This window comes from Bufo bufo, chromosome 1, assembly GCF_905171765.1.
Source record: "Bufo bufo chromosome 1, aBufBuf1.1, whole genome shotgun sequence".
NCBI lineage: Eukaryota > Metazoa > Chordata > Amphibia > Anura > Bufonidae > Bufo > Bufo bufo.
The window spans coordinates 594341402-594355493 of record NC_053389.1 but is presented as its reverse complement, the minus strand read 5'-3'; the positions used below and the strand labels follow the sequence as shown (position 1 = coordinate 594355493).

The following is a 14092-nucleotide window of genomic DNA, read 5'->3' as shown; positions in this document are numbered from 1 at the left end:
ATGGACAACTAAGCCAGTACTACTTTGCAAAAGTTGTATAAATCTCCCCCTTACATTTTTAGGCCTCATACTCACGACTATATTCTTGGTCTGTGTCCAATCCCATTTCTATGGGTTTGCAAAAAAAAAAAGCACAGCACACGGATGTCCTCCGAGTTTTTTTTACAGCAGGCTCCGCAAAATTAAGGGATGCACAGCGACTGCATTAGTATTTTGTGTATACATGATTTGCAGACCGCAAAAAGGACACAGTGGCATTCAGGATGTCTTACTCAAATAGCTCAGGGGAGTGACATCAGTCAGATGAATGATTGTTCAGGTGACTGCTCAAAACTATGGTTTAAAGCATTATTTGGCATAAAAGGGGAAATACTGTACAATAGTTCTCCTGGATCCTGCTTTTCACACATCACACTAAAGTAAAGTTGTGTGATCCCATCTGCCAAACCAGATGGGTCCCTACACTAACACTTTTTTAAAAGGAGATGTATTGTGGAACTGCTGTGGACATCTTCTGACCACAGACCCCACAAAATCTGAGCTGATGCATCATATGTGCAATATCTCTGGGTGTCCAGTAAAGCAAAAAATCCTTAGGGTAGGGACCCATCTAATGGAGAATATTGCACATTTCACTTTATATAAATATGGAGTATAACTGTAGTATAACCTGAATTTTCTAAAAGATAACTCATGTAGGCTCTGTTCAAAACAGTTTCATGGTTTCCACCAGAGACATCCAGGAGACCTCAATGACTTATAATGGGATCGATTGGTTTCCACCAGGAAGTCTGATAGGAAAAACCACTTCCAGGGCTGATGTGTACATATCCATAGTCAGGCTAAACCAGCATGGTAGGGCAGCACGGTGGCTCAGTGGTTAGCATTGGTGCCTAGGTTTGAATCTGACCAAGGACAACATCTGCATGGAGTTTGTTCTCTCTGTGTTTGCGTGGGTTTCCAAAGACATACTGATAGGGAATTTAGATTGGGAGTCCCGTTGGGGACAGCAGTTGATGATGATGACTGTAAAACGCAGTGGAATATCTCAGCGCTATATAAGGGAGTAAAATAAAGCGAATATTTGGTTCATTAGGGCATTTAATCTTTACAGGGACACAAGTCTCCACTGTCACCCTTCCGTTTTAATCTAGCCTTGGAGCCACTGTCTAGATTCTTTGATCAAATCGGTTGCTTATGGTCTTTTGCCTATATTTGCTTGACGGCACTCACTGGTGGCAGTGGAGTCTCTGCAGAAGGCAGCGAGCGCTGTACAAGACAATACTTGCCGTGTGCTCCTCCGCTGTTTGTGAAGCTGCCGACATGTCAGTCCACCCAGAAATGGAGGTGCCGGAGGCACTGGTTCCCTGGCAAGGCACGTGTGCTCCATGTCTTCTGCTGCTTGCTGAGCAGCGAAGGTGAGTAGTGCGCACTCGCCGGTGATGTTGCAAAACCCGGAAGTGGAGGAACCGTAAGCTCCATCTCCACTTCTGCGTTCAGTGAGGTCACTATGATCTTCGCTGCTCGGCAAGCAGCAGAAGACGTGTTGCGCACGCACCTTGCTAGGTAACCAGTGCTAAGGCGTGAGATATCAGTGCTAGGCTCACATCTAGTGCTGTCAATCTAAGGGGCCGGGGGCATTTTTATAAGGAGGGAGGATTCAGAATGGAACACCAGAGCCGTCGCTGGAGCGGTGCTCAGACCACATAAGCCCGCTTCCTGGTGCTCCATCATTAGAGAAAATAAAATGGCCGCCATCCTATTAATACACACATATCCTGTCCTAATCACACAGCAGGACAAGTTACTTCAGGACACTGAGCTAATGAGCTGCCTCATCCTCCTCTGTGCTCGTCAGGGATTATCATCCTATATACAGTTTAATATGATCTTCAGCTGAATTTTGTAGAAATGGAGTTCACATGGAGGACAAGCTAAAGTATAATAAAGTAATATTTAAAAGTCTTTTCTGAGATAGGTCATCAGTATCTGATCGGAGGGGATCCAACAGCCTCCTGTGAGTGCCGCGGCCTTCTCTCAGCTTACCAAACATAGTGCTGTACATTGTATAGTGGCTGTGCTTGGTATCGCAGCTCAGGCTCATTCACTTTAATGGGGCTGAGCTGCTTCTATGCCACGTGACACATGAACGTGACATCACATGGCCTAGGCAAGGCAGAGAGAAGGCCGCTGAGCTCTCAGGAGGCCCTCTGCCTTCTCAAAACAGCCGATCGACAGGGATCCCAGCTGTTAGACCCCCAATGATCGGTAAAAAAAAATCACGGAAATCCCATTTAAGTATTTTCAGTCATTTTATTTTGTAAATTCCTGGAGAACCCCTTTAACAACAGTCTGTAAATTGTTGTGCAGAATTTTAGCTGTCCTGGGGATTCCTTGTCAGATTTTTCATTTCACGATGCTCCAAATGTTTTCTATTGGTGAAAGCAGTGATGGCCAGTTCGCAGTGTTCGCCAGTGAACACATGCGGGCTGCCATCTTGACTCACCCGTCCGGCGATGCACAGATAAGCCCTTACCTGTGCCTGTCTGAAATCAAATGCGGTCTACGGGAGCAGGCAGTTCCGAGAACAGCCCGATGAAGGCCCCCGGCGGCTGTTCTCGGAACTGCCTGCTTCCAGTGACCGCATTTGATTTCAGACCGGCTCGCGGCACAGGTAAGGGCTTACCTGTGCATCGCTAGACGGGTGAGTCAAGATGGCAGCCCGCATGTGTTCGCTGGCGAACACTGCGAACTGACCATCACTGGGTGAAAGGTCTGGACTGCAGGCAGGCCAGCTCAGGACCAGGACTCTTCTTCTGTGAAGCCATGTTGTTGTGATGGATGCAGTGTGTGGTTTAGCAATGTCTTCCTGAAATATCCAAGGCCTTTCCTGAAGAAACTCACCTGGATGGGAGCGTATGGCCCAGAGAAGACGGAGGCGTTTCTGGATCGGATTGACACGTGGCTTCTTCTTAACTGCCATTTGTAGATTCCACGACAAACTGTGTTGACAGACAATGAGTTCTGGAAGTGCTCCTGAGCCCATGTAGTGATTTCTAGTACAGAATCATACTACTGGAGGGCCATCATGAGCCTCCAGTATTGACTGATGGATTCCTCCACATTCTCTGATGATTTTATGAACTGGAGATGGAGGGGAATTCAAAGTCTTCACGGTTTACGTTGAGGAACGTTTTCCTGAAATTGTTCCACAATGTTTAGATGCAGTTATGCATAGATTGGTGAACCTCTGCTCGTCGTTGCTTCTGAGAGACTCTGCCTGTATAAAATGCTCTTTCTATACCCAGTCATGGGACTTGGCCAATTACTCCTCTGGCTGTTATTTTTTTTTTGTATTTTATATAAAAGTTGTATATCCCAACTTTTTTGAGTGTTACAGCCATCAAGTTCTAAAGCTACTTTCATATTAGCGGCAGGCTGTGCTGGCGGGTGAACAGCCTGTCGGATCCGTCCTGCCGCTAGTTCACGCGTGCCCCCGGACTACGTCCCCATCGACTATAATGGGGGCAGGGGTGGAGTTCCGGCGGCGGCACGGCGCGAGGCAGCCGGACTAAAACTATGACATGCAGTACTTTTAGTCCGGCTGCCTCTCGCCGGAACTCCGTCCCCATTATAATCAATGAGGACGGAGCGGCAGTCCGGGGGCATGCGTGAACTAGTGGCAGGACGGATCCGACAGGCTGTTCCCCCGCCGCTAATGTGAAAGTACCCTAAATAAGTTTAATGAGTTGTCCCAAGTCAAATATTCTAGTGTTCAAACCAGCACCTGGATCTGAACACTTCTGTAATTGCATGTATTATAGCTACTCAGTTATTTTAAATCTGTGTAGCGCCACCTGCTGTTTGCCCCTTTTCTCTATTCTCTGTCCTGCTCAGTGACACAGAAGCACATGATCACTGCAGAAAGGACACCCCCTAAACTGCTTGATATAAAGCCAGCAGAGCTCTGGACCCATGTGAGGTACAGGGCTGGTCCTATTTTCATTTTTTGGGAAGACCTCCTTTCAGCCACTGTGGCCTAGCCTCCTCTACATGACTGACTGGGTGACGGCCCCGCAAATTTTAGTCTCTCCTCCGACACCCTACGGGAACACTTGCTTCCGCCTTCTTAGTTCCGTCCAACTGGGGGGCGCAGATGACCAGCGGACTGACAGGAAGTGTCTGGTGACGTACGTCCTGCCCGGGAAGCAGCCGCCTTCCTGAGGTGCTGGAGAGGTGGGGAGGCTGCGTGTGACGAGTGAGGATCCCCCGCTGGTGCTGTTTAGGACCCTGCTCGGCTCCCTCTCATCTCCTGGGAGAGGAGGCGGAACGGCGCCGAGCTGTGAACCAGTTGCTGGTCGGAAACGTTGCTACTGCACAATCCCAGTTCCGGCCGCGGAAGACGATGAGTCCTGGGGAGCGGCGGCTGTAATACACTGCGAGCCAGGGCGTGCACGCTGAGCTATGGAGAAGCCGGGCCTGCAGACCGTCTACCAGGCCGTGCAGGCGCTTTACCACGACCCGGACCCGAGCGGGAAAGAGAGGGCATCGCTATGGCTGGGCGAGCTGCAGAGATCGGTGAGAGGCCTCGTGCCAGGAAGCTATGGAGGCTGCTCCGGCACAGGGGGCACTGAGCTGGGCAGCGGCTGGTGGACCTATAGGTGTCCCCTGGAGCCGGGGAGCTGTGCTGTCAGTGTGTGGGAATGCCCCTTTACAGCAGCCTAACTACTGGGCGGCAGATCAGCTGTCCCTATGCCCCTAGGGGTGTGGCACTACAGGACCATTGGGCACAGGAGTGCCACATGTAGTGGGGGCAGAGGGCATGTCGCCCAGTCATACAGTCATGTGAATAGTTATAGTCAGCCGCCATCTTTCTCCTCCAAAGCTGCCCCTTCCATCGTGACTAGCGCTGTAATAATGGGGGAAGTAGTCGTTTATATAGCGCCCACATCCACCAGTCGGCATTCGGGATCCCAGTTGAAAATTCCAAACGAAAGCGGTTTTCAGAGTGTTTTATACAGATGACCTTTCCTCAGGGCATGGGTATATGATCGCTGGGGGTCCGACTCCTGGCATCCCTGCCGATCAGCTGTTACTAAGCACAGCACCATCCATAGGGTAGCGGCTGTGGCCACATGACATCACTGACCCAGAGTAAGCTGTGAGGAGGCCGTGGTGCTCACTGATCACATACAGATGGCCTGTCCTGAGGGTAAAACACTCAGAAACCCCCTTTAACATACCACCATGTTTTTTGTGGCGCGCACGTTTTACTGGATGCCACTGGGCTCTCCGCTGCTCTATTCCAGGGGCGCTCAACCTGCGGCCCTCCTGTTGCAAAACTACAACTTCCAGCATGCTGTAATAGCTGTAGGCTGTCCAGGCATACTAGGAATTGTAGTTTTGCAACAGCTGGAGGGCCGCAGGTTGGGCATCCCTGCTCTGCCATTCTGTAAAAAAATAAATAATGGATGGATACTACTTGGCATACATAGTATCCGCAGGGCCCTGTGGTTACATTTGGCACATGTATCAGAAGCTTTTCCTGGCATAAGCTGACGTGGATGTAACAAGAGGGCACAGCTGGCGACTTTCCGGTACGGCCGCATAGCATGGCTGTGTCACGGCGAAGTACCGCACGGCATGTACGAGCCACAGCGGGCAATAAGTATAATCATGAAAACCGCACTGTTCGGTCGGTCTATATCAATTGCAGCACGGCCGTTAACAATACAGACGGACTAAACAGTGCGGTCTTCATTAGTTTAATGGGAACCCCTTGCGTCGAGTGATTGTACCCTCACTCTTGAACATTTGCCCACGCTATTCTAATGTGGCTGCAAATTTTGAACAGATTAGCTAAGACTGAATGTTTAAAGGGAACCTGTCACCGGGATTTTGAGTATAGAGCTGAGGACATGGGTTGATAGATCGCCGCTAGCACATCCGCAATACCCAGTCCCCATAGCTCTGTGTGCTTTTATTGTGTAAAAAAAAAAACGATTTGATACATATGCAAATTTAACCTGAGATGAGTCCTGTACGTGAGATGAGTCAGGGACAGGACACATCTCAGGTTAATTTGCATATGTATCAGATTGTTTTTTTTACACAATAAAAGCACACAGAGCTATGGGGACTGGGTATTGCGGATGTGCTAGTGGCCATCTAGCAACCCATGTCCTTAGCTGTATACACAAAATCCCGGTGACAGGTTCCCTTTAACTTCTTGTACATGGTGCTAAATCTGGCCGGGGGCCAAGCCCCTAGGGTGGGCAGGATGAATGGAAATCAAGTTGCATAAACCAGTCACCAGCCGTATCTGAGACAACCTCCATATAAAGTGCAGAGTGATGTGACCTGGGTAGTGCGGTATATAGATAGTCCCCTATTCAGCAGGTTCCTGACGCTTAGAGGACTCCCCAGTAATGTGGGCACCTATTATTTGTCAGCCCGGTGTGTGGATCGGTAAGAGCATTCATATCCTGTATCCAGAATGCAATCCGTTTTACATTCATTGCGGTTGCTCAGGAACACAACCGTTATCTGGTCACAGTCGGGAAACATTGCTTGACTTTCTTTCCCTGTCTCCTCCATAGGTGTTCGCTTGGGAGATCTCGGACCAGTTGCTGCAAATTCATCAGGATGTGGAGTCTTGCTACTTTGCAGCACAAACCATGAAAATGAAGATCCAAACCTCGTTCTATGAACTGCCCGCAGACTCCCATGCTTCCCTGCGGGCCTCCTTGTTGTCTCACATACAGAACCTGAAGGACATGTCACCTGTCATTGTAACTCAGGTACTATTGCATGTAGACAACCTAATCACTTCTGTCTCCCAATATCTGGTGGTGTGTGAGACTGAGCACAATTCGATCTATGCTATCACGCTGTCAGGTAGACCATGTCTGTCCAGCCATTGTAGCTGCCAGTCTTCCTTTTTTGTAGCTGGGGTTTCCTTTTTTCAACCCCCCCGGCTTCCCTCCAAAAAAAAAAAAAAAAAAAAACCACCTTGTTCTTTTGACTGCTTATAGGTCCCAGGTCATTGGGACTAAAGCATCTAAAATAATCCCACAGGTACAGTTTGTGTATTTGAAAATGTAGATTCATTTCAGGACACAATTCAAGATGATTTCCACCCCCAAAATTGGCATATATCAGCAATGGTTGTAGTGGCGAATGCCTCTGATATGGCACGCAGCATGGCATGCTCCTTGATATAGGTTGACGAAACAAATATTTGTCAAAAACCTTCTGAATATTTGTCTTTGGAAATAATCAGTGACAGTAGCCATTTGTCGCATAGTCTCAAAGGCTTAAAGCAGTCCTGCCTGATAAGTGTGGTCCAGGTCTTCTGACATCGGGATATGTATGCGTTTAGTTTAGCTGATGAATTCAAGGTCAAGTAGTTCTGAACAAGAACAGTGTGTCTCCAGAATATACTAGTACACGTGGTCCCATGTCCTAAGCGCAACTCAGTCTTTTTTAAGTGAAGGGGGCTGGGCTGAAATACTCAGCAACAGCTGCTATCCAATGGACGTCGCTGTGGCGCTCCCTGGAATAATTGGGGTTACCGGGTGTCGTACTCCTGCCAATCTGATAATAGATGACCTATTCTGGAGGATAGGTCATCAATATTAAACACACAGACATCCCCTTTTAACCTCTTAATGACGACTGTCGTACATGTACGGCAGACGTCTGGAGTTTTAAACATGGCACCATAGCCGATGGGTTCCTGCTGTTTTAAACGGCAAAAACCTGAAGGTAATGCCGGTGATCAACCGTATCTCCAATCCCGGACATTTAACCTCTCAGATGGCTTGGTCAGTTTTGACCACGGCATCTGAGAGGCTTTTCCCGGGAGCACTGGGCTGCGCTCCTGAGGTCCGAACGACTCCCCCGTTCGCTGTGTTAGCCTTGAGTCTTAATTTGCAGTGGTAATGTATTGCGGTCTTTGGGAGAAGCAATCAGATGATCGCATGTTCAAGTCTCACGGATTGCTCTCTCTCTGCTTGTGGCGGCGATGACAGACTTCTCATCAAACAGGGGCTTTTCAAGCTCAGACGGTGCTTCATTTGTCACACAGCACATCAAACTTCCAAGTTTGGCATCATTTGGCCAGGTGAACACAGTTCCAGTGTCACACCACAAAATAAACAAGCCTTGCCCGTCTAGGCTCTCACTAATACACAATACTTGCCTATCTCACCTATAGGTCGCTGTTCACATTGGGAAATATGGTTTCACACAGCCATACGGTCCAGCAGGCTCCTGACTGTGACCAACACAACACATTGGGGTCTCGGCCCACAAGTCCTCCTGACTGTGACCATGCTATATCTTGGGGGGATATGGTCCTACAGTCCTCCCGACAATCCTCTCCAGGTGTCACCGGGCCACCGAAACTCAGGCTTTACCCAGCCTTGTGGCCCTCCTGGCTGGGACTACAAGGAGCCTCCTTCTCAATTCCTTAACTCCTCCCCACATGCACTGAGGATTGATTTATCCCCCAGTGATTATCACAGTTGGCCTATGCCTGTAGTGGACTAGGGTTGTGGACTGAGACTCCCAGCCCAAAGAACTTAACAAACCATCTCCAGCAAGCACATCTCTGGATTTCTGCTACCTCCCCCAACTAAGCTGGAGACCAGGTGAGATATGCACCCCCTCCAAACCTCTACGGTACACTTCACCACAAAACGTGAACGCCTTAACGGGGAAAAAAATCTAAATGGACAATTTTACTTTTTTTTTTTTTTTTTCCATTGCTTCTCCTTCCATACAAAATTTGGATAATAAGTGATCAATAACTATAAGAAAAAAAAGTTATAGGGGTCAGAATATGGAGAAGCAAAGAAAAAATAATATTTTATTTTTTTAAGTATTAAAACACAAGAAAAACTATATAAATGAAACCCATAAAACTGTTGGATCTTTTTTTTTTTTTTTTTTACCAGCCTCCCACTTAATCTTGGGCAATATATTTAATAATTAAACCTTTGAGTAAAATTTTAACAGAATGCCCTAATAATAGTTTTTCTAATATACTTTATTATATTTAATGGATTTTGTATTTTTATTAGACTATTCCTTGTGCACTTAAAACTCTGTTCTCTGTACACCGCTGACTGACGGAGTACATTCTATCAATGGGGCCGCAGCAGCGCTGTGAGTACTGGAAGGAGCGCATATTGCTGACATGCAGGACTCTTAGCTTAGCGGAGCAGGCAGAAGCAGGAACCAGCTCCGCTCAGCTAATCCTGGCACAGTATATGGGTACAGGGTATCCATGTGCTATGCCAGGAGTTAGTAATCCTCCAGAGGGCATGGGCAGGAGCAGCAATATGCTCTCCTGCCTGTACTCACTGCTGTGCGGCCCCATTCATAAAGTGTCGCGGTGTACAGAGAACTGAGTTTTAAGCACACAGGGAATGGTGCGCTTTAGGGAGGGAAAAGTGTAGTAAAAATAGAAAATTCATTAATAAAGTATATTAGACATAGTATTATTAGGGAGAACATATTAAAAGTTTAGATAAAGGTTTAGTTACTCTTTAGGCTATGTACATTTGTTGGGTGGCTCAAGAAGCCTGTAACAAAGGACCTGGAAAGTCGTAATGAAATCCTTTTCAACTTTGTCTGATACTCCCAAGTACATTACAATCAGCAAGATCTCTGCTTGCTTTAGTGATCGTTTACATCCTGGGGTTGAAAACCTGTCTGGCCCTAAGGCTTTGAGCACATGTTTGGGCATCCATTTTACATGGAGAAATAGGCTAGGAATCCTGAACTGGCCCATTGTATTACGGAGGTGTTCCTCCATATAAGCCGCCCTTCTGTGGGCGAGTACAGTGGCTTGCTTATGCATTATGCAATGCCTCTGGGGCCATATTAACGCCCCCTAGGCACTCCATGTCATAGCCACATGGGAGTCCTGATACTCCTCAGAGCTTAGCGTTAGCAGCAGAAAACATCCTCCCTTAGAATTTCATCTTGGGTATTGTCTGTGCTGAATCCAATGTAGCCAACCCTCAGCAGTGAGAAGTGTTAGGTGTATATCTAGGTGTCCACTTACTGATTGAAAGGAAACAATGACTTAAAAAATTAGAAAGAGATGGAAGCAGCCAAGAACGCCCCCATGTTTTATGAGCAATGTTCAGCCTTCTAAATTATGGGTTCTGCGGTTTCAGCCGCACCCACTAACGGGTGCATAGGCAGTGCCACCCTCTCCGTGTGGCTCCTGCTTTCCTAGATTTGAGCTGATCAGGTATGGACTTTGCCACGGTGAATATATTCTTTATATCTGAACGGAATGCTACAAGTTTACCGTCAAAAGGTTGTACATGTTTGCACAAGCAGGATTTTTTGCAAAAATGGGAACTTATTACCCTTGCACGCCATACTTAGCACTTTCCTGAGAAGTGGATGGGGTTCAGTGGGATCCAGCAAATTTACTAGAGCCAGGTGTAAATCATAGCTTAAAGGGAACCTGGATTTTGTGAATATAGCTGAGGACATGGGTTGCTACATGGCCGCTAGCACATTCTCAATATCCAGTCCCCATAGCTCTGTGTGCTTTTATTGTGTCAAAAAATCATTTGATACATATGCTAATTAACCTGAGAGGAGTCAGGGACAGGACTCCTCTCAGGTTAATTTGCATATGGATCAAATCGGTTTTTGACACAATAAAAGCACACAGAGCTATGGGGACTGGGTATTGCGCATGTGCTAGCGGCCATCTAGCAACCCAAGTCCTCAGCTCTATACACAAAATCCTGGTGACAGGTTCCCTTTAAATCTATGCCAGTTCATAGCTGGCATAGATTTGAGTTTCTGGCACACAGAGGGCCAGAGATGCGCCTTATTAAAGGGCTCACACCTCTTAATAAATGAGGCGCATCTCGTTTTCTGTTATTGAATGAAGAGGTATTCCAGTTATTAGAAGTTATCTCCATCCGCCTGGATAGGGGATAACTATTAGATCTCTGGGATCCCCACCAATCACGATAACGGGGACATTGTACCACTCAAAGCCCCCCGAATTGAACAGTGGCAGGTCGGGCATAGGCGTTTGCTGTACTTGGCTGTCACTGAAACTCCTGTAAAGATGAATGGAGCGGTAGTACACATGCTCTGCCTGCCGCTCCATTTCAGGGGATTCCGAGGGGTACAATGACCCTGTTCACTGAGTGGTCAATGGGAGCCTCAGACCAGGGATCAACAACCTTTTGGCACTCCAGCTGATGTGAAACTACAACTCCCAGCATGCAACATGCTCAGCTGTTCTTCTAACTCCCATAGAATGATTGGGGCATTATGGGAGTTGTAGTTTCAGAACAGCTGGAGGGCCGCAGATTGAGCATGCCTGCTGTAGGGTCCATTCACAAATCCGCAAATGGGTCCGCATCCGTTCCGCACCCATTCATTCTCTATGGGGACAGAAAAGATGAGGACAGCACACTTCCGGGCCGCAGCTCCACAAAAAATAGAACATGCCCTATTCTTGTCCGCAATTGCGGACAAGAATAGGCAGTTCTATGGGGGGTGCCGGCCAGGTGTATTGCAGATCCGCAATTCACTACGGACGTGTGAATGGACCCATAGACAAAGATTACCTGCCATCACTACCGCTCCGTGGATCCATGATGTCATTCCTAACTAATGGTAAAGATTCTCTGAGGAGTACTGACTGTTGTGACACACAATTTCTTTTTTCATTGTAGCTGGCTTTAGCAATAGCGGATCTTGCCCTGCAGATGGCTTCCTGGAAAGGCTGTGTGCAGACCCTTGTAGAAACGTGAGTTGCCTGCTCCTTATAGGCATGTGTGTTTTACATGTTGATGGCTAGTTCCTCACCAAGCCAATGTTTTCTACAGGTATAGTAATGATGCCTCATCATTGCCCTTCCTCCTGGAGATCCTCACTTTGCTACCCGAGGAGGTGCATAGCCGGTCCCTGCGTATCGGTGCTAATCGGCGTGCTGAGATCATCGAGGATTTGGCTTATTATTCCAGCACTGTGATTTCTCTTCTGGTATGACAATTCATTTGCAGGTGCCCTATACATCTGTGGATAGGCAGTAGTGCCAGTGCAGTGATAGAATCTCCCCAAGAGCATTAAGTGATGCCATGTCCTAGGGTAAGGGATTAACCCCTTGTTGAGCTGTACACAAGATCCTATGACAGCCTTGTATTTTAAGTCTCAAATGCATTCTCCGTCTCAGGACTGGTGCTGTCGGACACCTACCAATCATAAAGTAAATGCCATTGCTTTGTGACATGAGAATACCCCTGTAATTGGGTGTTGAAGTTATTTAGTTGCATTATTTAATAGCTGTAAGATAAATGGTCTGCAGGATCTAAAAGAGCTTGATTTCCGTCTTCTTTTTACTCTTCAGATGAACTGTGTAGAGAAATCTGTTACCAATGAAAAAATGATGATAAAGACCTTTAAATGTTTGGGCAGCTGGTTTAATTTGGGCGTCCTAGACAGCAATTTCATGGCAAACAACCGACTCTTGCTGATCCTCTTCCAGGTCCTGGTAAGCTATGTCACTCCCTTAATTAATACTTTCTGAAACTTGTATGATGTGGACTTGTCAGCTAGACACAGTTTGCTACAACTTTAAAGCAGTTTTCTGGGAAACCTCACTACTTAGGTGTGCGCTGTGGCGTTTATTGATACTTATCTGCTTCCCGCCACTCCGGTCCCGCACCCGTGCTTCTGCTTGTCCATCTTCCGGTCCTAGTTGTTAACTGCTGGCTGGGGGTATGGACATGGTCACCTGTGTTGCTGCAGCCATTGGCTGTGAGGGAAAGATGTTATCTGCTAGTCTAATAGTAGATGTAGAATTGGGTTAAATGTATGAGGGCACTATTGCTATATTAATGGGCCTAGATCAATATAGTGTGATCAGTGTGATGGGCTAATTGAGTCACTGGGGGGGTGCACACTCTGGCTGCAGTGATGGCCTAGTTGAGAGTAGAGTTGCAGCGGGTATCAAATTATCGATACCCAATCAATACTTTTGTACCGGTATCAATTCAATACCGGGATTTGACATTTACTGATACTAGGCTGCGCTACTGCACAGCCTAGTATCAGAGAACATGGCGCGCACTGCTCTCAGCGCGCTCCATGTTCTCCTCAGCAGCACAGGGGAGAAGGAATCTCTCCCCCCTGTGCCACTGCTGCCACCATTAAAAAGAGAGAGGGGCGGAGGAAGGGAGGGGCTGTGGCCACTGCGCCACCAATGATAATAACTCGCCCATTAATACAAATACAGGGTGTGGCACCTGAGGGGTTAACTGCCGCGGATCGCAGTGGCAGTTCTGATCGGAGCCCCAACAGTGTAATCCTGGGGCTCCGATCGGTTACCATGGCAGCCAGGACGCTACTGAAGCCCTCGCTGCCATGATAAGCTCCCTGCTGCTGTGTGTACTGTGCACAGGGCAGCAGGGAGAGTGTAAAGTCCTATTCACCCTGATAGAGCTCTATTAGGGTGAATAGGACAAGAGATGAAAAGATACCAGGTTCTAGCCCTTAAGGGCGGAAATAGTTATTAAGTAAAGTAAAAAAAAATGAAGTTTAAATCACAACCTTTCCCAATTTTATATATAAATGATAAATAAATAAGCATATTACATATCGCCACGCCCAAAAAAGTGTGAATTATTAAAACAGAAAAAAAATAAAAAATAAACCAACCGCGTGATTTGGCTTTTTTTTTTTTTTTTGTAACCTTGTCCCCCAAACAATAGGATCAGACAGTTCGATTATGGGCCGGACTTTCCATAAAATGTGTAGTGCACGCTGCTTTTTTGGCGTTTTTATTTTTTTTGCGTAGTATCGCAATACTTTTTATGGTATCAAAATCGAATTAAAATTTTGGGAATCGAAACATCCCTAAGTTGAGAGAGTTAAAGGGGTTCTTCTCACTTCAGTATTTAATACAAGGCACTTACTAATGTATTGTGATTGTCCATATTGCCTCCTTTGCTGGCTGGATTCATTTTTCCATCACATTATACACTGCTTGTTTCCAGGGTTTTTTCCTATAGTGTGCAAGCATGACTGCTGCTGGATTGCA

The 14092-nt window shown here is 46.9% G+C and overlaps 1 protein-coding gene across 2 annotated transcripts in view; it reads left to right on the top strand.

Moving 5' to 3' along the window:
* The first annotated feature begins 4000 nt into the window (after nucleotides 1-4000).
* TNPO3 (transportin 3) overlaps nucleotides 4001-14092 on the top strand; it is a 55063-nt gene continuing 44971 nt past the window's right edge. For both annotated transcript variants that reach the window (XM_040413501.1, XM_040413500.1), the window contains exons 1-5: nucleotides 4001-4578; nucleotides 6600-6800; nucleotides 11727-11800; nucleotides 11880-12036; nucleotides 12401-12544. In XM_040413501.1, the coding sequence (XP_040269435.1) occupies nucleotides 4465-4578; nucleotides 6600-6800; nucleotides 11727-11800; nucleotides 11880-12036; nucleotides 12401-12544 (690 nt within the window). In that variant the 5' untranslated portion in view covers nucleotides 4001-4464. The remainder of the gene's footprint in view (nucleotides 4579-6599; nucleotides 6801-11726; nucleotides 11801-11879; nucleotides 12037-12400; nucleotides 12545-14092) is intronic.